Here is a 27405-nt window from a genome sequence, read left to right as displayed (position 1 = left end):
TGATGGATATAAAGTGAACTATTACTTCAAAGCAAAAGAGAAAAATACCCCCCAAGTTGACCAAATAAGAAGACTTCGTAACGCCATACATAAAGTTTAACTATAGAAATAGTAGAAATCCCTAGATAAACCACGATATTAACGTAATCCTTGAATGAGATTACAATTACAACATCTACAAAATTATTTCCCTTCTTTTTAAATGGATGGACGCTGCCTCCAATCTCTATCACAACATACAGAGATCAAGATTAATATTTTGAAAGCAACCTTTCTCCCCTCGGGGCCTCGACCATGAGAAACAATTGAACTGCATGATTAATCTCAGAACTGTTCAACCGAATCATCTTGAAGCAGCTCTAAAACAATGTTCAATGAGGCATGTACCATCTGAGGGCAGAGCCAAATAATTTCACAAATTTCTCGAGTTCATTTCTCATTCTCGGGAATTTACTTATCAATGGAGCTTGCCAGTAGATGGAACCATTCATGCAACAATGGTATCCAACGCCTTAATTGTGTTCCTACGCCACAGTGAGGTATTCGGATCAAACCTTACCTCCCAAGTTGGCCAGTAATGCAAATCCTGCTTCAATGTTAATACTCGGGGCTTCCCGTTCAAGTGGACTGTCCTCACACGTGCATAATCTCCATGCTCTAGTTCCTGCTCATTGACAAAGCAAACCCAGGTTATTGTGCTATATGAAAGGAAAGGGAGGGGGGGGGGGTAAAAAGCTAAACTGTAGCACTACGAGTTCCAATGTAGTGAACAGTCGACAATTTCTTAACTTCTTTTTTCCTTTTATATTCTTGAGATCACTGATATAAAGGCTAAAATCTAAATCTTACAAGAGTACCTTGCAAAGACTAAATCCTACCTATCCTGTTCCTAATTCCCTACTTTCTTTGACACTAAAGAATAGCAACCATGAGCTTAGTCATAAAGGCCAAAGCAATAAACCATTTGAGTTTCAAAGTTTAATATGCAACATCAAGCAATCACATACAATGATACAATACCTTACTTATTAGTGAAGGAAATACATTATTAGAGAACAAGTCACATATGCTACTGTACTGTGTCTACACTCTCAAAGTTAAGAGGGGGGGAGGGGGAGGGGGGAGGGGGAGGGGGAGATTTGAATTACTGTACTAAAACCAAGCTACAATTTCGTATAGGCCTGGCTGAAATTGAAGAAGAACAAAAAAAGCTTTTAATTTCTAAGATTTATCAATTACTCAACCTCCACATAAAAAATTCCAAGAACTGAGCAGCTTAATGGACATTACAGAATCTAGTAGTAGTATAACAAATTCCTGACATGTTGTATAAAGCTATCATCAGGTAGCAGCATATATCTTTGATGTGAAAAGTATACCCAGGTCCAAGATTACAGCGAATAATATCCACAACGTTTTCAAAATGCACACACGCATACACTTGCACTAAAACACATTCCCTACAGTTAGGCTGTTGAGTGATTTGATTTTTCTAGTTTTTCTCTGCCTAATTATACTTCAAAGAATATACTGAGCCACATTTTTGCAGTATAACTCACAGAAGCAATTAGACAAATCAGATATATATATATATTGATAAATAAAAGAATCATGTTCACAATGTAACTCACAGAAGCAATTAGACAGATATAAATTGAAAAATATAAGAATCATATACCTTTGTCAAACTAACAAAAGTATCCAGATCAGGAGTAGGTTTTCCATTCACTTCAACTATCCATTGCAGAGCATACAAACCATATCTGTGTGCTGGACTTCCATGACACCACCTGAAAATTGACCACATAAACTTAAATATTGGATTACAATAGCTTCTAAAATTTAAAATAAGGACATAACTGAAAAATTATGTGCTCACTTGTCGCACAAGGGAAGAGACAACTCTCAGAAGCTAATATTTATTATTTTGTTTTAGAAAAGCAATATTCTTCTTTCAAAGACCAAAACCAGAGCCCAGCACACAATATTAGAGATTTAAAATAACTACCTCGCAACATAAACACCATGGCCTTCTTCTGGAAGAAATCCAAGAGCTCTTACTGCTGGATGAGGGTCCTGGACTATGCACCCACACCAATTTACAACACGAACTGTACCAATACCATCTCTAACATCAGTTCCTAATTCTGCTTCCATTTCACGTCCCTGCAGGATCCAGATTCCCCAAACAGATAAGGAACAGTAATCTATTATACATTCGTAGCAAAGAGCTGCCACACAAACCAAGGCAACTAACATTCTTGTATCGAGTACTTACATGAAATTATGAGTTCCAAATCCAATTACTAACCTGGCGAAAGATAGTCATCTTAAGCATCCCATCACTTTCATCATACTTGTCTAGATCTTGACAGGCATTTTCTATGTCACGAAAGCAAGTCACAGGCTCTTTATTGATTGCCAAAATCATGTCACCTTGTTCCAAAATGTTTTCAGCTCTTGATCCAGCCAAACAACCTTTGACACGCAATACTTGACGCCTTAGAGGGTCTTTCTTAACAAGAGCCTGAAGCAAGTAGAAAAGAAAGTAAAAAAAAAAAAAACAACGTTAATTCATGGGACATATTCAATTCGGGTAATCAATCATTCAAAAAAAGGCCCCGAAATAAAAGTAGAGAACAAGATCATGTAATCAATCCAGAGCAGGAAGAAAAGAAACTTTGACAACCAGACACAGAGCCCAACATTGGTGGGATGAAGCCAGGTAAGGCAGTTCTGTAAGTTAAACTATCAAGAGTACTCTTGAACACTCCAGCAGAGCCCCTTTAAGAGTCATGATGTCTTTCACTCTAGTACAAGAGGCAGTACATTAGTACTCAAATCCAGTTCTCCTCCATCACAACCACAGTGCAATCAACAGCAAATGCTCTCCTCTCCAGTGAACACAAATTTCATAGACTTGCTAATTTATGCTTGTAAGAAAGCAACATGCTTGCTTTAACAAAGAGATTAACTGCATTTAAGGAGCAACGCAACCGGAAAAGAAAACCATGACTAGGCTGCAAGTCGAGCCAAAATTCCCAAGATAGTAAGAAGAGCTCACCCATATCATTATTCGGAATGAACATATTTTTTAAATAAGATTAGTTGCGAAAATCGAGGATAAGGGGGAAATGGCAATGTTAGTTTGGGAATGTGTGACATTAATTATAAGATGCAGCAGTAAGTGAAGAGTTGGGATTATAGGGATTTTAGAACAAGACGAGGGAGGCCAAAGATAACTTGGATGGAAGAAGTTGAAAATAATATAAAGGAAACCAAATTAGCAGGATCATTTGACCATAAGAGATCATTTCTTTATGCATGCAGCGAAGCCCATCTTTTGGGATCAAGATAGCCTTTCTCGCTGTTGTTGTTATATACTTGTATCCCTAATCTTGTGTATAACATATTCCGATCACATGGCATAATTTTTTTAACTTGATAAAAAGAAGAGAGAATACAACATAAAAGAGAACCATACTTGGATCCAATCATCGCTAAGGCCAAAACTTCTCGCCTTCGATAGCAAGGTAGGATAGAATTCCACCTCCAGTATTCTGACAAGTGGCATGGGCCTTTTAATGCCATTTATAAGAAGCGGTGGACCATTTGCACCAGACAAGATTTTGTCAAGGACTTGACTGATGGTATAAATTGGTATACCTCTGACAAATTGATGGTCTTCTGATGAACTGCAGCCATATTTCAGCTGCAAATCAACATATGATGATATGAAATGTCAGCAGCAGCATGCTAAGCATTATTAAAAAGCCAAAAAGAGAGCGGACAACCTGAGTTGAAAAGCTCCCCCATATTGCTCGTACCCTACCATGATCATCAGTCAAGACACCAGAGAATGTACTGCCAAAGTCTGGGGAAAAAGAAAACTCAATATTGCAAAATATAATTAAGTCAAACATGGCAAACGAAATTCGAATCTTTCTACCCTTAGTTCTTTTTAGGAGATGCAGGGGACGAAAGAGGGGGAAGATAACAGCAATTAGTATGATACCAGAAAATTCTGAACCTGCTGGCGACCAATTTACCTGTGTCAAGCTCAATTACTTCCATATTAATGGCTCTATATCGAGGACAATCAGCTGATCCAATATTTAATGCAGCACATGGGTTGGTGACAATAGATTTCCGTGAAGTAGCCTGAAGACTTCTGCTCAACCCAACAAGATATACAGCATCGCCTCGACGCACAGCAGGCTCTGACCATAACAGCAAAAAAAACAAAATCATGTACAGGACCAGTACAGACTATAATGCACCGGTATCTGATCTCATAGACACAGGAACCCTTTCTTAATAGTTTGATCATCAGCATGCTGATTTAGCAGTCGATAGTATATAGGCAGTATGGCAATAGGCATAAATTTATGGCCACAAATAGTAATACTTGGCTTATGACAAACATCTGGATGATCGCAATTCAACTACCTTTTCCACAATATTAGAGCTAAATATGGTAAGACGCGTAAAAGGAATATATATATAACAGAAGTGGAAGTAGAGCAAACTCATACAGTCATACAACAAACTAACCTGGAAGTAGCTCAGCAGCACGAACTACTGCCGCACCAGCAGCACCAAGAGCAGAAGGGTCATATGCAATGAGAGCATAATTATGTACAGGATGCAGAAAAACTACCTACAACAAAACTGAAAATTAAGCGAGAGAAGTTACAGGGCCTCCATATATTAGAAAAAACAAACTTAATTACCTCCCCTGGAATTTCAATAGGGAACGCGGCAAAGGATAACATAATATCAGATGCAGATATTGCAACTGTGTTCTTGTCAACCACAACCAATCCCATGTTCTGTGAATGATGAATAATGACGCCTGTTCCAAAGAAATGTTGAGAATGTACCCCATCAAGCATACAGGACGGTGGCACATGAACCTGAAAGTCACAAGAAAGAAACTAAGAAAGTAATACTGAGTGTCAAAAAAATTCATCATACACTAGATGACAAAGCAAAAATCTCCAAGAGTATCTGTATAAAGTAAGAGGAATGGCAATCAAGACATGGAAAAACTAAACCAATAAAACTTAGCAGTGAAGAACAAGAAAGAACTGAATGAAAATTTTTAAAGGTGCATCCAAGTGAAATAAAAGGTGACACAAGTTCTCGGAACAATCAATAACAAAGCAAACAAACAAGTACAAAAATACAAACTAAAAGAGCTCCTCTGGGCCATATCAGGTGGTGAAAAAGCATCCAACATGCAAGTCAGTATGCCACATCAGCTGTCGCATGTTGCCTTCTCACGCATCAGGCTCTTTCCACGTTAGCCATTTACACATAAAAAAACACAGATTTGAACTCAGTGATCTATCATACGCGAACTAAAAACTTGACCTCTTTAGCGATAGACTATTACTGATTAAAGAAAATAGCAATACTTGATATTTCTACATCATATCACAAACGACAACCAAGGATATCACCCGGGCCAAACTAGTTGCTAATGATGAACGGTATAACAATGTGATAAATCAAATTTTCTCCGCATGAACAACCCCATGCAAAAAAATTACCTCAAACATAACAAGAGTTGGCTCTATAACACGTTCAGCAACTGAAGCATTGGCTACATCAGTTGGACCTTGGCAATCCCTATTAGGGATAGTATTTTCAGAAATTCCAGTGTCTCCTATAGGTTCATACAACGAACCATCGGTAGTAGCAATGCCATCAGCAGAAGAACATTCTTCTACCTTTCGCTTCTTGCTCCCTACATCAGATTCATCCGGAAAGTTAGCATCTTCAGCGGTGTGATCATTCTTAGTCTCCATCATAGCAACACCATCAACCAGCTTTTGCTGATTCTCTTGATGTGTACAGTCCATCAAACAAGCCCCCCTGTTGGTGGATGACACTGCTTCATTGCTAGAGCCACCATTGACATGATTGATACCAAATGATAGCAATGGAGATTCTGACGGTAAAGCAGGCTTCACTATCCATAAACCAGTACTGTCATTCCGTGTATATATTCGCGGAAAGGCATACCACTCATGCCGATCAACAGTAACCAAGACAGACTGCACCCAAACAAAGACAAAAAAAAAAGAAGTGATTTCTCCGAAGTAAATTAGATTAAATTAGGGCAATAATATTAAAATGACAGGTGTAGTGAAAATGCATAAGTTGGGATGGATGTGTGGAACACCTTCAGGAAATAAAGCGTAATAAAGATATTTGCAAGAAGATTGGAGTTGCACATAATGAAGCGAGAATCAGCTACATTGAAACGTTGGTTTGGGCATGTTCAGCATTTACCCGAAGATGCACTAAGGAAAGTGAAGATTTATTGTGGGAATTTTAGAAGAAATCGAGGCCAAATATGATATAATATAAGGAACTTAAAAAGATATATAAATAAATTGGCTTGAGCATATAGAACTACATAGAAGTCAACGCAGGAAGAGGATCTTTGGCATTGTTTGTTGGTTCATAAAGCCCACCCATCGTTTGGGATTAATGCTTTGGCCTTGTTTATGCTTTTGTCATGACAACAGGACTTGAAAGACATGAACAAGGAGACATTTTAAGGATGTAAGCAACTGAATACAAGTGAAAAAGGCAGAGGGGAGATCACATTGAAAGACATACATGCAGCCAAGAAGCAAAACATAACACGAAATAAAGTACAGCAGTAAACAAAGATTTCACCATCATAATTATCAAGAAAGTGAAAGGACACCCGAGCAGAAAGCAATCTGCGTGCTGGCAGTCAGCTTACAGATCATCATCAAATCTAGAGTTTGAAGAATAGCAAGCAATTAGAGTCACTAACATATTTTTCCATCTTATATATAGAGCCAACTGGATATTTGTAAGAGGGTATAAAGCAACGGAAACCCATGCTGTATATCAGTGTTCTTTGTGATATCCATCAACTAATTGCTAATCTGCGTGAGAAAGTTACGTGTACAAAAACAATCACCATATAAAGCAATGGAATCCCACATGCTGTATTTCAGTAATTTCTGTAATTGCATCCATTAACTAATCGCTACACTGTGAGAGAACATTACGTGTACAAAACAATCGTAGAAGAATCTTGTATGGATCCTGCAGCTGACAGTTGTAGAGGTCCAAATGTAATACCTCAAACTTGTTGAGAACAGTATATAAGGATTGCACCCATGTGTCATTTCAGCAACAGCAATTGTATGATTAATAAGCAGAAGCGTCTGCTAAAGAGTAGCAAGTAACACACTTATACACTAAAACATAAGATGGTACATAAGAATCAAAATGATTATCCATGTTTCACGCCTGAAAATATAAGCACTGCCTTAGTGCCTTTGCATGTGGGGGACTTGGAATCATAAGTCTCAACACAAATTGGCAAATTTTATTCCATATATAAAGAAAACATCAGTACTTCTACTTCCTATCAACCATGGCACAATGAATATCTTCAAAATAATAATTCAGAATTGAACAGAAATGCAAAGATGAAAATTAGAGAACTGGGAGCACGCAGTACATAAAGTATCCCTGCAAATAGATATTGTGGCTAACTTGAACCAAGTGCAATTGTTATTAAGATCCATACACTCGATTACCCATGTTAAAAGGCCGTACTAGTATGTCTTTTGGCTTCAACCAATCATTTGAGACATGGAGAATCACATTGTCAGTCACAGAGCTAAGGAACTTTAGTTAGCAAAAAGAATCCTCTCCAGCTAAACTAGCTACAGTTTTTATTTATGGTCCAGGTCACCATTGCGGAAACTATTGCATATTGCGGAAGCATACTTTATCGCAGCCTCACGTAACAGATTAATAACAAGCATTAAATTCGTTGAATTGGCTCATTAACAAGAGCAGCCATAGAGTGGTATTTAAAGCTTTCTCACTTCAAATTGAGACGGGTTATCCTAGCAAGAGGTCAGCATTCGGTCCTTGGCAAAAATCATCGAAATTCCTTTAGTCTGAAAGCAATGAAGCAATCATAGCAAAGCATGTATAAACATCATCCAGTGTAAACAAACACAAAATTTCAAACATCAAAACTGTTATTTAACTTCATCTTAGCATTTATGAGACTTACAAATAGAATAGCTAACATAAGGGCAGGCAGTTACCTTTCTACGGTGCCGGTCCGAGTAAGTTACATATTCCAGTGGCACACGTTTACCCCTGGATAACTTAGAGAGGACTGAGATCAGCTCCTCAAGACATGATATCTCCTGTCCAGCAAACTTTTTTATAACGGCATGGCGAGGCACTCCGGCTCTAAACAGCATGTATCTGGCATTAATAAAGAAAGAGAAAAGGCTTTATCAGACATGTCAATCAAGTAATTACGTCTGCAAATATGATCATATGCCACTAAAGTAGCACTAACCAATCTTTTATTCTAAAAAAAACATTTGGTGAACAAAGCTTACCCAGGCTCTGCTACATAAACAAGCCCACAGGTAAACCGGAAATTTCGAGCCTGCAAAATAGTTGACCGATAAATTATTTTAAGAACAAAGCAAGCTTAAGAGTAGATACTAAAAATAAAGAAACTAAGAAAAGATTAAATACTTAATTTAGAAAGTAAAAAATGACAGGAAACAGTGTTCCCATACATGCAAATGTATTTCATGCAAGTGCGCCAAATGGCTGAATATAACAATAATGGTAAATGATTTCAACACTCCCAAAATAAGAATATTAAGTTCCCAAGTAAGCATGGTTGTTATATCCCGATCTGGAGCACAAAATCCTACAATCCGACAATCCTAAAAGGAGACTGATTCCAATTTTAAGCAGGTTAATACCTGTAGGTCTTACCATCCGACCTGGATATAAAAACTGAAGATTAGGCTTTTAATGCGATTCGATTATCCTAAGTTCCAGTGATCTAATCTTACAAATTACAATGCCAAACGGATGTAAATTATTTAGTCATTACAATCAACAAATTACAAAATAAACAAACCATACAAGCTTATGATTTATGGTTTGAAATTGTTAAAAAAAAATAAAAAATAATCCAATTTCATTGCAAACGAATTAATTATTATGTTTACTTTCTGATAACTTGATATATTAAGTAAAAGAATAAAGTATTTGAACTGTTCACATGTAAAATATCATAGTTACCACATTGCAATATTACAACCATATTTGTTTATAAATATGTAGCATCTTATGGTTCCAAAACTCAATCCTACGATTTAATTCTAAGTGGTCTCATTTGCAATTAAGTAATTTATCTCACGGAAGACTGCAGAATATCATTTTTGGGTGTCAAAATCATTAGATAGAGATAATCAATCATCTCGATATTGCCGCGTAAATGGTTCAACTTCTTCTAAAAAGGCATTAAAACCAAAGACTCGGTTAGAAAACAGGAGGGAACAACAAAGCCAGACCCAGACTTAAGGTATTTAAAGTGAATAACAAATATTAAATAATAAAAGAAAGGCCATAGCACAGGCTCACAGCATAATAAGCCAAGCAACTTAGAACACAGTCACCCATGAAATTACAAGATCATCTTACACTTGAGAAGGAGGCACAGCGGAAGAGAGACATAGTGAGAGAGGGAAACGATAAGTTAAAAATTATAAGCATGATAGAATTGTCACGATTTACGAAGAAGCGTCCCTTAGAATTTAGAAATTAGAACAGTAATGTGCAATAACTAACCTGAAGGGAACGGAAGCAACATAATTCAGTTAGCAGTAGCTTGTTAAAAATAGTAAGAGAGTTAGAGAGGAAGACAGAAAGAGAATCTGATTCCATATAAATAGAAGAGATGAGCGAGGATATGCAGAAATTGTGAGGGATTTCTTTAGCTTACTTTGGGAGAGAATAAACCTCACTCATGCTTGTCTTATCATTATATCTATGTAATTTCACTTTTCTAAAATCAAATTGATCACAATTTCTATCTCTTAAACTTCTTCCTGAAGAAATCAGTTCATTAGATAACGCAACAGAATGAAATCAAATTTAATTAAGGAGACTCAAAAAATGAATGATGAGACTCAAAGAAAATCTCAGACTTCAGAGTAGTCTTCTAGCCATTTGCCGTAAATTACATGTTGTGCAGCATGCTGTATTTAACTAAACTCATAGTACACCTCCAGATGCACTTAAAAGCATAGATGAGCAATCAGGCAACTTAAGAAAAAGAGCAATATTCTATGTATAAAGGCTCAGCCGGAAAGAGGAGGGGGGGAGCACGGACCTGCTGATAGGACAAAGGATGAATCACACCACCACTTAGTTCAAGAAAGTGGTCAGGGGTAACTGAGTGCAGATCTTGAACCTGAATGATACAAGAAAGCATGGATTAAGCTTGCTAATTGTTCTGAAACAGGCCAATCAAAACAAGTCTTGACACATTTACTTGCCAAAAAAAAACAATGGAAATACTTCAACTTCTTCAGACTAATCAGCAATATCATGTTATTGTCAAGCTCTCTTGCGGTCGATTACCTCTATTATTACCTTACTTGAGTGCTTTCAGTCACATTAGCAGTTAAATGTGAGATATTTACAAAGTGAAAGAAAAGACACCAGTGTGATGCAGTTATCCCATAAGCCATTAACAACATTCACTGAGTTGAACAACATTCACCAAGTTTTCTCTTTCATTAAAAACAATAAGCACGTAATTTAAGCTTCATATGAAAGATCAAGAGACTGTGAGCTCACCATCAGGTTGACTGTCATAGGAGTGCCACCTCTTTCTATTTCCAATTCGATTTTCTGGCTTACACTGACATCTAACAAAGTCTCAAGTTTGAGGAACTGAGTCATAACCTGCATTGAATTTCAACACGTTCATATCAGTTATGAGATGCAAGCCTAGTTATGCCATGCTTGCCGAATTGGTCACCAAAAAAGTCTGAAAACCATTGATCACCAGAAAAGCGGAAGCTTGATAAAGGTACACTGTGCACAAGGCCTTGCTACTATTTTGAGTTACATGCTATCAGGCATGCTTCCATGTATATTCATGATAATACCAGAAAAATATATATGTAGAATGCACCATTCCATATTATATTAAGACAACTTTCCAGGAAACATTACCAACAAAATCAACGACTTTCCTAGAATAGTACATAATGATAACCATTTCATTTATTGTGACCCACCAACATTCTATTAATGACAAAGCAGAAGTCTGTAGCTTAAACTTTATCTAGAACCAGTTGGAGAATTCTTTTGACTTACTTCACCATTGATACGGACAAGCACATCACCAGTTTCCAAATGTTTATGAGCTGGCCCACCTGGCACCTGCAATAGGAAAAGGAAGCAAGTGGCATGACTGACACTGTTAATTCTAACGAATTCCTTACTCGCTTCTAAATAAATTCTCACCACTGAATCAACGACGAGCATTCCAGTTTCTCCTGCTGGGGATGCATGTCGTACCATCTACTTAATAAGACATAGCAAGAAGTCAGCATAAAAATAACTTCCAATATCCCAATAGACATGCATGCATGCCTCAAATATAGAAATAAGAGACACCAAGACCCACTAAATACCAGTTCAGTATCTCTTTGAAGACCAAGTCGGAATGTCTCATCAAAACCTTTGTGGACAAATGTCACCTACAAAACCATAAAAAGAATCATCAATATCAATAAATGATATATAGAGATACTAAAGCAGCCCAGCTTGGATAATTAAAGCACACGTATCTCTGAGCTAGTGATAAAAAATACCCAGATAAGCTTAGAAGTAGGGTACTCAAGCACTTCTCATCCAGTTTCTAAGCATATAACTAAACAGAATTCTTCACGTCAGATATCAGGAATTGAAATTTTAAATTAAAAAAAAAATCCTTCAACTCAATCACCTTGAAGGAAGGAGATCAAGTGCCTAAACCTTTCTGGGAGTTCCAACAATTGACACCACTCAGAACACATGTAAACCAATCACTTAGTGGGACTCCCAAACATACAAGAAAACCGGAAGAGACAGCAGAACACACCGAAAATTTGTGTGAAATGCACAAGTGTACCACAATCATCGGAAGCTCCATACAAGTGTTACCTAGTTTGCAACTGTTGGCACCACACAACATATGTACACCAACCACTTAGTGGGACTGCCAAACATACGAGAAACCAGAAAAGAGACAGTAGGCCACACCAAACAGTTACCTAGTTTGTGATATCTAGTCAATTGCACCTCCAAATTTGCAAACCTGAGGTTAACATTTGAACCCTAGATATAGAAAAAATCCAAATTGTAAATTTCCCCTTCACAATTAATTACATGGACAAAAGGTGACTGGAAAGGATAAAGATATAATTCCCAGTTCGGTCATAGCAGCTCGCACACCATTCTGTGTTGGTCTATCAAAACTCTACAAAGTAATGTCGCATCTGCAAGGCTGCAAGCTCAGATGAAAGTCATAAGGGTGGGAAGCGGACCAGGAAACACAGCTCCAAACTGAACCCTTGATACTTGGCGTGGAGATCAACAGGATGATAAATATTTACAGAGCATAAAGAGACAAATTAAGTTTCAGCACCCGACATAGAAGTCTCTCAAGTCTCAACTATAAAAATAAATAAACGTTATTAAGATGTTCCAAATGTTGGTCTCTACACCATTAACAAATATGACATAGTACTTTATCATGAAAATTGGTGATTAAGATCATAATATGGTGCTTCAAAACCACTACCACTCAATATCTCCTGATTGTATAGATGAACCTGTGAAGGTTGTCCCGTGTTCTGTGCATAAGCTCACTGTGAGCTATAAACATGGCAGAACATAATGTAGTACAGATTACAGAAGTTCCTCATCCTGGGATCAGAAGTTCAAATTTCAAGAGCCCTTGCCTGAAAAGGGGTAACTTGAAGAGGAGGTGATCTGAGGTATGATGTAGATGAAGTGTTGGGTGTTCCCTTTTGTAGTCTGAGGTATGTGATGGCTCTCGATCAACCCATGATTAGAGGAATTTATCATTCTCTTAGAGTGCAGCAATCTAACGATGTATGTCCATAATTCAATTTCCAGTACTCCAAATCAAAGAACCATGTACCTCTGATCGATAACAAAAGCATAAGGACTCAAATACTAATCCTGTGATTCAAAATAAATGAAACATTGGGTTGTGACACACTTATAAAGGAAGAGGAGACATATAAAAGGAAAAGGGGATTGTTTTGCCTTTCGGACGAGGAGATAGATATAAATAGGACTAATGTTCCATGAAAGGTGTGTTTCGTTTATCTGAAACAGCCAAAAATAGCATGTATGCCATTTATATAGAAACATAGAGAGTCGTTGATCCTAACACCGTTGGCAAGGGAATCAGTGAGCTAGAAACCTCGTCATTCTCTCGTGCCACTTGTATGAACAATAGCTCCCTGGCTAGGCAGAGGAAGCGAGCAGAATAACCTTCATATATATATTTCGTGTTTGTTTGATAAGAAGTGCTATCCCATTAGAATAAATTTGCATCCAGCAAAAAGTATTTTGCAATTTGCGTTATAAGAGAGAGAGAGAGAGAGAGAGAGAGAATGCAAGAGGGAAAAGGGATATACAGAGACCTGTGGCTGTGACCAACAAGCAAAACCACCATATCTGATATCTGCAGGCCACTGCCATTACGACTATTCCCTTTATTACTTTTTGTTAACTCTATCATTGTCATAGTATCACTTGCATTATTGGTTTTATTACTATTGTTCTAATTCCAATCAAAATGATTCTTGTAAAGCAACTTCAGGAGGGATTCTATTGATAGCACTAAGGCTGCCAGCGCCTATCTGTCTACAGACCAGCAAGCAAAATGATCCATTCCAGGTGTGCCATAGCCTGTAGGTGTTGAATTTTTTTCACACAAGAACACTAAAAAGCAAAAACACTTGTACACGCACAAATTCTGAAACACATAGACACACACAGCAAAATTAATCATATGCAAAAAAAAATATTAACAAACCTGAAGCGTACCACGGGGGATGGTAACAGAAGGCCAATTATCTAAAGACAAATCTCTAGCATTCTGGAGGTATCTTAGTGCCCAGACAACCTGCACAAAAATCGTAATTCTAAAACATAGCAACATGATGGTAGAGCACAACTTATTGCAGCAGCTGCAAGAAATAATTAAAGGAATATTTGTGAAGTGATTCATACAGATGTCAAGTCAACCAGCAAAACAAATATCAATATATACACTCAACTCTAAACCATTAGCTCCAGATACATGCAAACCTCATGTTAGCTGATTCATCTAGCTCCATCTCACTTCTAATCATATAATTTGGGCCAGCCAAATCTTGAGACGAGACATGCTTTTATTCGAGGTGCTAGTAATAAAATGCTCCATTCCTTTTGCAATGAAGTTTTTTAAAGCTGGCAAGATCTGAGACTGAAATCATAACTCACACGTTCTAAGGGTAAGAAAAAAGCTGAAGCACTGGATGACTTGCTCCCAGCATTCAACGCAACTGCCCTTCCTTGCCAATCTATAACAGGGGAACCACTAGAACCACCCTTAGTCCCTGAAGCAGCCTGCAACATCAAGATAAATTAAAATTATCAATTATCATAATAGGCATTCCTCTTAGTGCAGGGAACTAAAACTTCTGAACACGTCTCTAATTACTCATTAGCAAGAGAGAGAAAATGGGTGTTATAGCTTATACAATTACCCAGCAGGCCAGCACCCTCAAGAGGATACCACCTGTCAAGGGTGGTTAGTGGGGTACTGGAGGGATCAGATTGAGACAATCTTACCCCCATATACACAGAAAAGCTGTTAAGTGTTCATATAAATCTTGTTAGAAAGGCATTGAGCACCCTTTCTGTCATAATACCTCGCAACAAGTGAGAAGAAAGTTCGAGAGATTTGTTAGTTTAGTGCCATTTAGTTTGATTAGTTTACTCCATTATAATTCAAAGCAAAAATTTCCAGCAATTTGATTTCATATTTATCAAACATAAAAGTAAAAAAGAGTTCAACTTCCTAGGCAATAATAGAACCACCCACTTACTTGCATGTAAAATGTGTTAAAATCATTGTACCCATCCCTGCATCCACAAAAAGAAAAAGAAAATTATGATGCACCCAAGCCAATGCATTCAGAAATAATTTACTTTAGAAGGGAAAGAGGAGGCCAGGAGGGCAAAAAAAAAAACTTTTGCAGAATCTGCTAACATATAATGACTTTATATCAGCAAAACACAAAAGGGGAAAACGCAGAGTGTCAGACATTATGTCCAACAAATATCAACGCGCCACTGCATAATTATCAAATATTGCTTCCCAGAAATTATAACACGATTGAAGCACAGGCTGACACGATATAAAAGCTTACAGCATTTATAGAGTAATCAAACTGTTTAACAGTTTGACTTCAGCCCCCAACCCATGTTCTCTTCCCAAAAGATGTTGCAAGGAAATTCTCAGGAGCATAAATAGCATCATCCTCTCAGTCGAGAAAGCTAGGTAAGCTTTTGTTTCTGTCTTTTCTGGAAACGACATACATGTCACCTAATAATGTAAGTAAGACATCTATCCTTCCAGTTAGCTTAACCAATATTCAAGGGAAGTCCAATTGTACCCTATCTGTCAGAAAAGACTTTCGTCCAGCTAATTTAACAAGCCTAAATGACATTTCAGTTCTCTGTAGCTGTTTCTACAAGCTTCTTTCCCTTACTTTCTCTATCCAGATAATAGCAATGCCAGACTGTGAGCTTGCATTTTCCTTCCAAATATTTCAAACATTCGGAGAACATGGTTTGTTAAGAGGGGAAGGAAATAGAATCATTGCAATTCTCTTTCCTTCCTTTCCCTCATGCTATATCCAAATAAGAGAAACCAAATCCCTCCCTTCCCTCCAAATCCTCATATCTGAACAGCTCCTAACTTTTCGTCGTCTATAGAACATATACTGAACCAGGATGATATGGGTTATAGTAATAAATGCATCTCAACCAAACAACTTAGTAGCCTGCAGTCTAAAAATATAATCTTCAAGTCCAAGAAATCGTTTTCCATACATTGAAAAAATTTAACTTCAAGATGCACAAGAGGTTCTACTACGACAAAGTGGTGATAGAGTGCAAATGAAGAAATAATAGTTAGATCACAATCCAACAGGATAAACACACTGAACATCTGATATAGAAAGATAATGACATTCCTAAGAGCCCATTTCGATCATTTCACAAATAATCCTACACCATTCCTGCATATTAAGGAGAGCCCATCAGAGCTCCGCCCTACTTCATTTGTGCAAGATGCAGATACATTGTTCAAGAACTGCAGCAAGAATCCCCTTCTGCTTCAACCCCATTATTCTCCTTATTGTATCATCTGTCTATAAGATAAAATTGGAGTAAGGACAATACAATCATGCACCACTGCTTGCAATCCTTGCCACACGCTAGTCCACTCAATAAGATCACCCTTACCACTCAAATTACGGATGGCAATCCAATCTGGATCCGACCCTGGTTCGCCCCGATCAGAAAACAAAAGTTTGAGCCGACTCTGACAAAAAAAAAATCTAAATCCTACTTCGTTTAAAAAGTCCGACTCCAAGTCTTGGGAGAGTCAGTGTCCGATCCGATAAAAATATCCAACATCTGAATCTAACTTCGACTTTAAGCAATTAGTCCTTTTTTATTTATATTAATGTATTATGTATGTATAGCCAGACATTGACTTTGAGACAATTGTATTACATAAGATTTTTCTGTTGAAGAAATAATTTTTTAAAAAAAATACTAATGATTAGATTATTTGTATTATATAAGATTTTCATATATATGATTGTTAAAAAAAAATAGCAATGATTAGATTATTTGTATTATGGAAGATTTTTCTATTTAAAAAATGGGGCAAAAAAAAAAGTCGGATCGGGTTAGAGTCGGAGTCAGATGCTAGGATTTTAAGTTGGATCGGATTCGGATTTTCGGAGTCGGGTGCTGGAGTCGAAGTCGAATTTAAAATCCAACTTCTTGTAGAGGTCAGAGTCGGATTATGCACAATCTGGTCCAAGTCTGACCCATTGCCATCCCTAACTCGAATAATGAGAAAGTTGGTTTCTAAGAGGCATGATGCCATTGAGCAATCTACCTCCTTAGCAAGGAATGGACACATAATGCAAGGACATAATAAAGTCCAGCATCACCCCACTCCACTCCACTCCATCATAATCCTCAAGTAACAACCATTAGGAAAAAAAAAAGGGGGGGGGGGGGGGGGGGAACTTTCTTATCTTAAACAAGCAATAATTTGGGCTGATAATAAAATTAATTTACCACATACTTTTTGTAGTGGGGAGCATCTCTATCAAGACGTGCAAGAGTGCCAGCCAAAATAGATACCTGCAGGAAGAGTAATAAATAACATCAAGCAAGTACAAGGGATGATACGGACAAATCCCACCTTTTATCAACCATGAAAATTTGGCGAGAAACGCAACATATCATTCCACTAATCAGATATGTATCACGAGCAACAGAAAATAAGGCCAGGTGCTAGTACGCTACAGTGTTACACAAGGAAAAATGCCAAGTCTTGCTATCTTAACCCTTTTTGGTAATGAATACTTCCTGCATTTCACTTTGACGCTCTGATTGGAAGTTCTAACAAAGGTTATCTCCCAGTCAAATAGTGTCTTACTAATTATCCTCCTGATTTTGAACATTTACTATCTCAGATTGTTATTCGAAATTTGACAACAACCTTCTACTACATACTTCATTTTCTTGTCGCAAAAAATTCCTATTCAAGGATTGTATAACTAGTTGCAATATACTTTTTTTAGGCATATGGGCCTCATCAAATAGATACCTTCTTCGTCTTTCTCTATCTCAATCCTATCACATGGTTGTCCTAAAACATTGTCCCCTTATGTTGCAATTAATAGCATAACATATGTTTTTATATCTTAGTAACATTGTGGTCAAAATTAGTATATGCATATTGCAAAAGTCATACTATTGTATTTCTAAAGATATTTAGGAAGTAATTCTTGAAAATTTGATGAAACTAGAGTTATTGGATAAAGACAAAAGTATCAAGCAAAGAGAAAGTCTGTTCAAAATAAACCGCAATGGGTGTCAATTATAAAGCTCACCAGACTAGAGTTGGTGGCTTTTTTTTTTTTGAAAAGTTATTGGTGGCTTTTTAAAGAAAAATTTATAATTTTTAAAATATAATTATTCTAATTTGCAATGACTATTATTTTCTCTCCCCCCCCCCCCCAACTAACAATGCCAACAATTTGGGCATACTAACCCATGACATTTGATCTCACAAACTTGTCATTTTTTAAAAGAGGATTAACTGAAAATACAGGATCAACAATCTTCTATAAATTACTACCTCCGGTCTTTATTAGTTTACCCGTATTCCTTTTTGGAATTTCCCTTATTAGTTTACCCATTTCTTTTGTTTCTATTTTTGGAATGGGACCACTAACTTTCCATCACACATACATTCAACTTTAACATAAAATAATATTTCTCCTTCCTTCTATGTCCCACAACATTGTTTATCCTAAAACTTTCTGCAAAAAAAATGGGTAAACTAATAAAGAGCGGAGGGAGTATTCTAGTAAGGTTGTTAAAACAACCAAGATCTGAAAAGTGTAGGACGCAAACAAGAGGTCCATAGTAAAAACAACAACAATGCCAAAGCATAGATCCCAAAGATGGGGTCGGCTACATTTACCAGGAAATTTTTTCTGCGTCCATAAAAAACCTCTTCCTCCAATCATTTCTATCAACTGTTATATATTGCTCCATAATAATTTTCTTCATATTAACTCTAACTCCTCCCTCGTCTATTCGCCTTTGGTCTTCCTCATCTTCATCTAAAATCCCCATATCCCAACTCTCTACTCTTTTTACTGGTACGTCTTTTCGGTCTACATTGCACGTGCCCAAACCAACATAGTCGCCTCTCCTTAATCTTATCCCCAACTTCTGCAACTCTAACCTTTCTCCGAGTATCTTCATTCTGAATTTCATCCCTTAGGGACATTCCCCCAAAATTTCAAATCACGCATCACTATTACATTCATATGCGGTCTGCCCCAATCTGATCTTTCTTGAATGCTCAAAATTCCAACTCATGCACATAATAAGGCTGGTATAATAATCATGCTGTTGAATATATCCCTTGACCTTAAAGGAAAGCTACACTCACCCATTTGTTGCTCTCCATTTGAGCCACTTTGACATTGTCCTATGAGTCACAGCTTGGCCTAAAATCTAAACAACCTTGCTAATAATTGTCACTACATCATCAACTCCCCCCTAGAAAATCGGCACACCATAGTAAATGTGATAAATGACAAGGGGAATATACTTATTCGGAAGTATACTACAAAGAAGTAGCAAAAGGCATCAGCATGTGTATCTCCCTAAATACAATGCAACAAGGAACTAGTGATGCTATAGTACAGAACTACCTACACTCCTGACAGGTTACCACCACCATTCACCAAAAGGTTGGAATCACATGGAGCATCCTTGACCAGACCCCAAATCTCATCAACTGCACAAGTAAGAATAAGGGTACAAATATAATGAACAATCTTGGAAATGATCTCCAGCAACTGTCCCCCCGAATCTCATAAGTTGCACATAGACGGGTCAGCATTTTAGGACATGGGTTCGTGTTTCCGTACTGGAAACAAATCGTATCGGTACAGATACGAGTATGTGACCTGGAAGAAGTGTGTGCTAGAGAGCCTATGATTTATGAAGGTACCTTTGCTAATATAAATCTTAAGAGGATAAATTTCAGCTTTCAAGATTTAGATTCTTTTATTTTTCTTGTGAAAATATGAGAAGGCAATTATCGGCATGATAGATAAAGGTGATACACATATTGGTATATGCACTTATAGTAATTGCATTCATATGAAAGCCAAGAGAGCAACTTGCAGAAACTAACTTATAGGCACATGCAAAAATGTTTCAAGGTGAGGAACATGACATAACGAACATATAAGTGTGTGCAAGATCATCAATCGATGTGTCTGTAAGCGCTATTCATGCCATGTAGCTAAAGTGCCTAAATGCAAGAAGGTAAGTGCGCACATATTCCCTGCAAAAGCACCTTAGCTACGGAATGAGGCGGCAATCAGGTTTTTGACCATATCTGTTTATAAAGTTGGGAAAGTGAACGCTGAACCTCTAATATTGCTAGTTCCATCAGCATCCATAATGAATTTTAATGCCGCAGAAAAATAAAAACACAAAAAATAAAAAGTGATAATCATTGAAAGAATTATTACCATATTAATTCTTAAGTCATAGCAATCAAGAAGAAGTACATAAAACTACCATGACAAACACAAACAACAATCCTAGTACTTCGTTAGTGATGAAATGAAGGCAACTACCTTTTCTCCACTATCATTACCAACAACCCTGATTTCAAGCCCCACACAAGCAGCCTCAGGTGCAAGAGGTATCTCTTCATAGCTCAAAAATCGGATCTGTTGAGGGTCATACCGAAAAAATCCAAAATCATGCACCTGAAAGAACAAAGAAGCATACGAGTGTTATGAACAAAGTGACCAGGACCAACAAAATCCATACACACTTGAGCTCTCTCTCATAATACCTAGCTCTAGGAGTTAATCCCAAAAACTTTAGTGTTCATTTCGCAGCCTGTTTGTCCACAATCAAACTTAAAAAAGGAGTAATAAATAATGAAGAAAAGCATCTGCATCCAACAATATTAACAATTCCAGAAACCATGTTCTTTCAAACACCATAAATCAGTCATGAAAGCAAAAAAATTGGCAATTTCAAATTGCAACAGAATAAATGCAAACATTTTAAAGATGCTCAAGGTCAGTCATAGGCAACCAAACATCAATTGCAAGAGATCTTTGAAAAACTCTGTAAAATGCCCTTGATTCTTAGGGACCCTTCCGGCTTCCGCAATCAAGTGGGTTGGTAATATAAATAAGAACCAAGGGAAGATACTCAGTGATGTGAAATTGAAGGCTATACTTAAGTTCTTGATTAAAAGATTGGTTCTTTATGGTTTCTTGAATGAATCTTGAATGAAAGAATGTATCTTTATTGTTTCTTGATTGATTCTTTAACCAAGAAAGTGAATCTTGAATGTTAATTCAAGACTTAGGTTCGAACTTCCTATGCGTCACACACACGAAATTCAAGATATGGAATTATCAGCTCCTAACCAAGGTTTGATAATAACTGGGTTTGCATTCACTGCTTAAACTTTGGATTCACTCCTAAAACTTTAATTCCACAAAGAATAGATTAAACTCAAAACAAAACACACTCTTTATTATGATGGCCGAAATCTTGTATTTATAGTACAAGTTTCCTAAGCATATTGAACAACTAATAAACTTATTTGTCTTTATCTTAAGGATAAAGACAAATAACAAACTAAACCCTAACTATATCACACGCCTAATATAAGATAAATACTAATTATTAAGACTCCTAATAAGACTCAATGATAAGGAATTAGACTCCTAAGTATCATAAAATTCCTTTATCACTTAAACACTTAATTAAATAAAACCTTAATTTACATAGAATTCTAACAGAACTAGAACTCTACATAATTACTACTTCTATTTCATATCATACTCCCCTTCTTGAAAAAAACTTGTCTCAAGTTTTGAAATCCACGGAATCATCCATATGCGTTGAACAACCCAGTAAAAGAGCATTATAGCATGAGAATCATTAGCACTGTTAAACCCATTAGCAATAAGAGAAAAATTCACGGCGTTCACGCATCTATGAGTATGAGAAGTCCATATTTTGGCAACAACTACAATATTAAAGAGGACCGGATTGTTAATGCCTGCAAGAGTAGCTAAAGTTTTAATCTTTTCTTCAACTTCAAACACTTGACAATCATGAACATTATTTTCCACAAGGCTAGTTGAAACTTGCTGAATTTCCTCTTTACTTTCTTCACATTCATGCGGAATAGATAGTTGTGCAAGTGAAGCCAAGATTGCCTTCATGTTTCGTTGCATTCGTTCCAAGCGCTCTTCCCGCATAGGAGGATGAAAAAGATCATAATAATATTTCTTAAGATCATAATAATCTTTCCTAAGATCATAACAATCTTTCTTAGCCTTTTCAAATCGTTTACAAGCCTCTAAGAACTCAGGCGAGATATTCATGTCCATAATTCTCAAACTGACAGAAAATTGCCCAGAAAATACATCTGAAATCTGTACCCCAAAACGCAATCAAAACACCTCGAAAATTTATGAAATTTTATATCCAGGTAGCCTTATGTGTTTGCAACACTCGACCAAAATTTCATCACAAAATTCCAAGCCAATAGTTTGCAGTTTTAATTCTCCCAACACTGTGCCAGATTTATCCGATTTCTGACCAATTCGAAAGATCGGTCTCGAATATACATCAAATCAACTCGAAACCTTACGAAATTTTAGGATAAAAAAGTAGACAAATAGTAGTCCACTTTAGGATCAAGAATCACCCAAAAATTCGCTCGGAGGTGGAAGAACGAGTCTTGCAAAGTTACCTCAAAAACTGACTGTTACGGGAGGTTTTCTTCTTGCACGAGTTATAACCTTCCAATTCCAATGAAACACCTTTATGATCCCAGCAGCCACACCAATTGATGTGAAACTGAAGGCTATACTTAAGTTCTTGATTAAAAGATTGGTTCTTTATGGTTTCTTGAATGAATCTTGAATGAAAGAATGTATCTTTATTGTTTCTTGATTGATTCTTTAACCAAGAAAGTGAATCTTGAATGTTAATTCAAGACTTAGGTTCGAACTTCCTATGCGTCACACACACGAAATTCAAGATATGGAATTATCAACTCCTAACCAAGGTTTGATAATAATTGGGTTTGCATTCACTGCTTAAACTTTGGATTCACTCCTAAAACTTTAATTCCACAAGGAATAGATTAAACTCAAAACAAAACACACTCTTTATTATGATGGCCGAAATCTTGTATTTATAGTACAAGTTTCCTAAGCATATTGAACAACTAATAAACTTATTTGTCTTTATCTTAAGGATAAAGACAAATAACAAACTAAACCCTAACTATATCACACGCCTAATATAAGATAAATACTAATTATTAAGACTCCTAATAAGACTCAATGATAAGGAATTAGACTCCTAAGTTTCATAGGATTCCTTTATCACTTAAACACTTAATTAAATAAAACCTTAATTTACATAGAATTCTAACAGAACTAGAACTCTACATAATTACTACTTCTATTTCATATCACTCAGGCACCGAGAGCAAATTAAAATTAGAGAAGCATCCAGCCTCATTCCACAATAAACACTCCCCTATATTAAAAAAGAGCATCCAAACAGGGGTTGCGCCGCCAAGTATGTAAGATTCTAAACCTGAATTCCTCCCACTCTTTTTCCGTTTGTCCCTCCTACCTTATGGCACTAGCATAGTCGAATCCCCAGCCTATTTAGGTTAGATGCTCTTGCAACTTGACTATCTGATACCTTAGCTATTGAGGTAAAGTTCAATTCACCAAACGAGTAAGGATCCTTAAAGGCTGCTATGTGAAAGACCTCAGAATAATTTGTATATCACGTTAACCCATCAGGCGATATGCAAAGATACATGTGCAAACTAATAGACAGCCACAATTGATAGTTCCTCACCAAGAAAGCAGATCATGGTTGGGAGACTATCATGTTTGTGGACCTTTGGGCCTAACTTTCCTCTCGTTATGTAGCACCAAAGTAGTTAGACCCTAGCATTGGATGGTGCAGGTACTCAGGTATGACTCCTTACCTAAAATAAACATTGAGGGCAACTTAGATTGACATTACAATTCATGAAAACTACTCTGTTAAAGACAAATGATTTCATCATTATGTTCACTAATCAGGCCATAGGTAAAGACAAATGCATAGACTAGCATATACTCACTCTGTTTTTTTTATCATTCTCACTTAGAATCTTGATACTATTCATACTTAGAGAGAATCTTCTCAATTTTTTTCATTTTATAAGAAAAAATATAGTCATGTGGGGTCTTGTTTGATTCGTCTAAATTAATACATTATTAATATTCAATGGTTATAATTTTTACTAATATATAATGAAAGATATTTAAGTTCAAAGATGTGCATTGGGAGATGTACACAGGAAAGTGAGAAAGATAAAAAAAACAGAGGGAGTATCTCATTATCATAATCTTTATTCATTAGAAAAAAGAAGAAAAAAACGAGTTATGTATAATATAATACAGATATAGACAGCAGTATGCATGCAAGAACTATCCGCAACAATGGTCTCGTGAGCATCTTTCTCTAACAACTGATGACGACTTCTTTTTTTCTTTTTCTTTGTTTTTTTTCTTGGGGGGAATAAGCATAAAAAGAAGAATTAAAAAATTGCATGGAAAAATGCCTCCCTATTTTATTTCTTTTGTTCTCCAAACCAGCCAGAAAAATAACACTCTCTCAAGATAAAGGGGTAAAAAGTACCTGAAATACAATACTTTATTCAATTAACTACTGCATTATAAAATTGACAAGAGCCTTTGACGAATTCTGGTAATTCTTTGTGTGAATGATATCATGTAATTGTTTGCAACCTGGGAGATCTAGATGGAAGTTGAAGATATGACAGAATGCAATGCAGTACAGCAGCAGTAATACAGTCTTTGAATTAATATTAAGTCTCAAGGGTGCATGGTAGAGCCTGAGCTTTATTTGGAACTTAGATTTAAACAACTGTCACCTCTCAACAGACAATATGCGATAAGTGAAGCAACTACTCTATAATCAATCACATGGTATATTCTAGACTGCATTTGAGGACCGTCAAAGCCAAGCTCAAAAACAAAGCAAATTCCTACACCACAAAAACAGAGAGAAAATACAGAACCCTCAATCATACGAGTTACGACTACCAAGTACCAAACATATCCAACATAATCAAGTTCAAGTGTAATTACACATAAAAACTCAGCTCTTAGAACGCCAAGTAACCAATTGAAATACAAGAATTAATCACTTGAAGCACAAAATTCAATTCTTATTTGTCATAATTTTCTTCAACCTTTCACTTACTGTTGGTTTCTTTAAAGGTGCAGTTCTCGAACTCCCCCGCCCCCAAAACATCACATAACAATTTCAACAGAATATTCAAATCAAAATGCAGTATCCAAAGTAAAATCACCCCCACATTCCATTCAAAATGCATTGCCAAAAGTAACACAATATTCAAAGCAGATCACCCCACATTCCATTCAAAATAAAAGGCAAATCAAACATCATTACCTCCTTTCCACACACACACACAGACACGAATCTTACTTTACATAATTTTGAAGTAGAAATCAAAGAATCTAAAATAAAAGCAAGAATATCAAAAAAGTTCACTCACTGGATCTCTATATATTGGATAAACAGGAATCTCTTCTCGATTCAAGAACATAGCTTCCGCAACCACTGGCCCTGTAAAATAATCAAAAACATTAGCTTAATTACACTAAAACATCCTCAATTAACTCAACCAAAACCAAAAAAAATCCAAGAAAAAAATTCTTCAATTTTTACCAGGCTTAACAACATGACGATTAGTAAGAATAATTCCGCGACGCTTATCAACGACGAAACCAGTAGCGTAACTAGCACCAGCAGATTCAGTGTCAAAAGCACGACAAGCAGTAGTTCGAAGAACAACAACAGCAGGTACAACTTTATTCAATGCTTTCCTCCAGTCTTCAGCAGTTGCGCTATTTTCGCTAAATGGAGGATCAATTTCCATGCAAAGTTCTTCTTTCATTGATGATTCTAATCCTGCTGAAATTCCTTCTGATCCTAATCTTTCCAGTTGATCTCCCATTTTTTCGATGAATTTGAAGTTTGAGTTTGATTGTTTGATTGATTTATTGATCGATCGACGAAGAATTAGGGTTTTAGAGGAGAGAGAAAGTGAAGATGATGAAGAGTGTGTCTGTGTGTGAGTGTTGAAATGATAATTTTGTTAAATTGGGGGAAGATGGAAATTTGTTTGTTTATATAGTTTGAAGTTTTGAGGGGTTGGACGGAAATTAGACCAATGTTTTTTGTTTAACGGCGAATATCTCGGTCTCGGCGGTGTACTCCAAATGACCAATCACAATGTTTAAAAAGTGTTACGTGTAGGCCCTACTAGTTTCACTTCATTTTTTCCTACAACTGAAATTACTTGTATTACAACTCGACTTTTTGGCCATAACCAATTAACCATAATGGACTTGTTTGACTGTATTATTTTTGTTAGCAAATCTTGTCTCTTGTGTAACACCTTATCCTTAGAGTTGATCATGGGCCGCATCGGACTGTGCCTAAAAAAATTGCATATTGGGTGTGCTTAAACCTTTTATTTTGGACCAAAATGAGTATACTTTTCGGAATAGACTCGGGCCGCGCCAAAAAATAGACTAAAAAGTCATTTTTGACTTGCCCGAAACCTAACCCAAAGCAAAAAAAATCGGGTCGGGCAAAGTTGACCAGCTCTACTTACATCGCCTTGTCATAAAATTAGTACTCCCTCCGTTTCTTTTTAATCTACACACTTTCCTTTTTAGTCCGTTTCTTTTTAATCTACACACTGTTGCTTTTTCTATATTTGGTAACATATCACATATATTTTCTCCTCTTTTTCCACCCATGTCATTCACTTTTTAGTATTTTAATCCACTATTTAGTTTCTCTCTCTCACTTTTCACTTTCTCTCTCATACTTTTGTATTTCCTCCTTGGTTCTCCCCCAAAGTGAAGTGAGTAAATTAATATAAAACGGAGGGAGTATAAGTCTATATCACTCGTTCACTCTATTACCTAAAAGATGTGACTTTATAAGTTAAAATGATCACTCTGCGATTGAGAATATTTATAGTACACCTAGGTGTACTATGAGCATGGTACACCCAAGACTATTTTCTCCAAATGAGCAAAATAAGCGAATGAGCAAATGAGCAAAATGAACAAATGAGCAAATGAACAAATATTTCTACTCATTTAAGAAAATGAGCAAACACTTTTATTGCAAAATGAGCAAAATGAACAAATGAGTAAATGAGCAAAATGCCCATATGAGCAAATTTGGTGTCAAATGAGCACGTGAAGTTCTAATTTATTACAAAAATACCCCTGGGTGTACCATGAGTGAACTCTCTGCGATTTAAAGGGGTCAATTTTAGATAGGGTCACCCTGTATTTCAAAAGGGTCACTTCTACCATAAGTAACTTCTTTAGGACAACAAGTTACTCATGTCTTACTATAAATCATTATCTTATACGAGACTTGGTGATTATGTATTGAGCGATTTTGTTGTATTGAACTTCTTTTTTGCGAAACTTAACCAGTATTTGAGAACATCCTTTTATTTTGAGGTGATTT

General features: G+C 36.5%; 1 protein-coding gene across 2 annotated transcripts; it reads right to left on the bottom strand.

Annotated features, from left to right (window-relative positions):
- LOC104906742 (protease Do-like 7) lies at positions 1-26117 on the bottom strand. 2 transcript variants are annotated; one of them, XM_010695541.3, is made up of 24 exons: positions 25576-26117; positions 25403-25473; positions 20385-20519; positions 17294-17352; positions 15012-15048; positions 14404-14529; positions 13955-14044; positions 11535-11600; positions 11365-11421; positions 11215-11280; positions 10690-10797; positions 10220-10300; positions 8424-8473; positions 8118-8283; positions 5556-6062; positions 4734-4916; positions 4555-4660; positions 4050-4220; positions 3795-3874; positions 3485-3712; positions 2312-2527; positions 2009-2166; positions 1679-1790; positions 1-664 (listed from the first exon to the last, which is right to left on the bottom strand). In XM_010695541.3, exons 1-24 carry the CDS (start codon positions 25862-25864, stop codon positions 488-490), a joined length of 3339 nt encoding a protein of 1112 aa, XP_010693843.1. In that variant the 5' UTR covers positions 25865-26117; the 3' UTR covers positions 1-487. The 2 variants fall into 2 exon arrangements, with proteins under 2 accessions (XP_010693843.1, XP_048495414.1); XM_048639457.2 differs by lacking the exon at positions 25576-26117 and adding an exon at positions 23668-23800 and having other exon boundaries at positions 25403-25463.
- Positions 26118-27405: the final 1288 nt, after the last annotated feature.

This window comes from Beta vulgaris, chromosome 2 (assembly GCF_026745355.1).
Source record: "Beta vulgaris subsp. vulgaris cultivar EL10 chromosome 2, EL10.2, whole genome shotgun sequence".
NCBI classification, from domain to species: Eukaryota; Viridiplantae; Streptophyta; class Magnoliopsida; order Caryophyllales; family Amaranthaceae; genus Beta; species Beta vulgaris.
The sequence above is the reverse complement of the archived record's forward strand: the minus strand, read 5'-3'. Positions and strand labels throughout refer to the sequence as shown.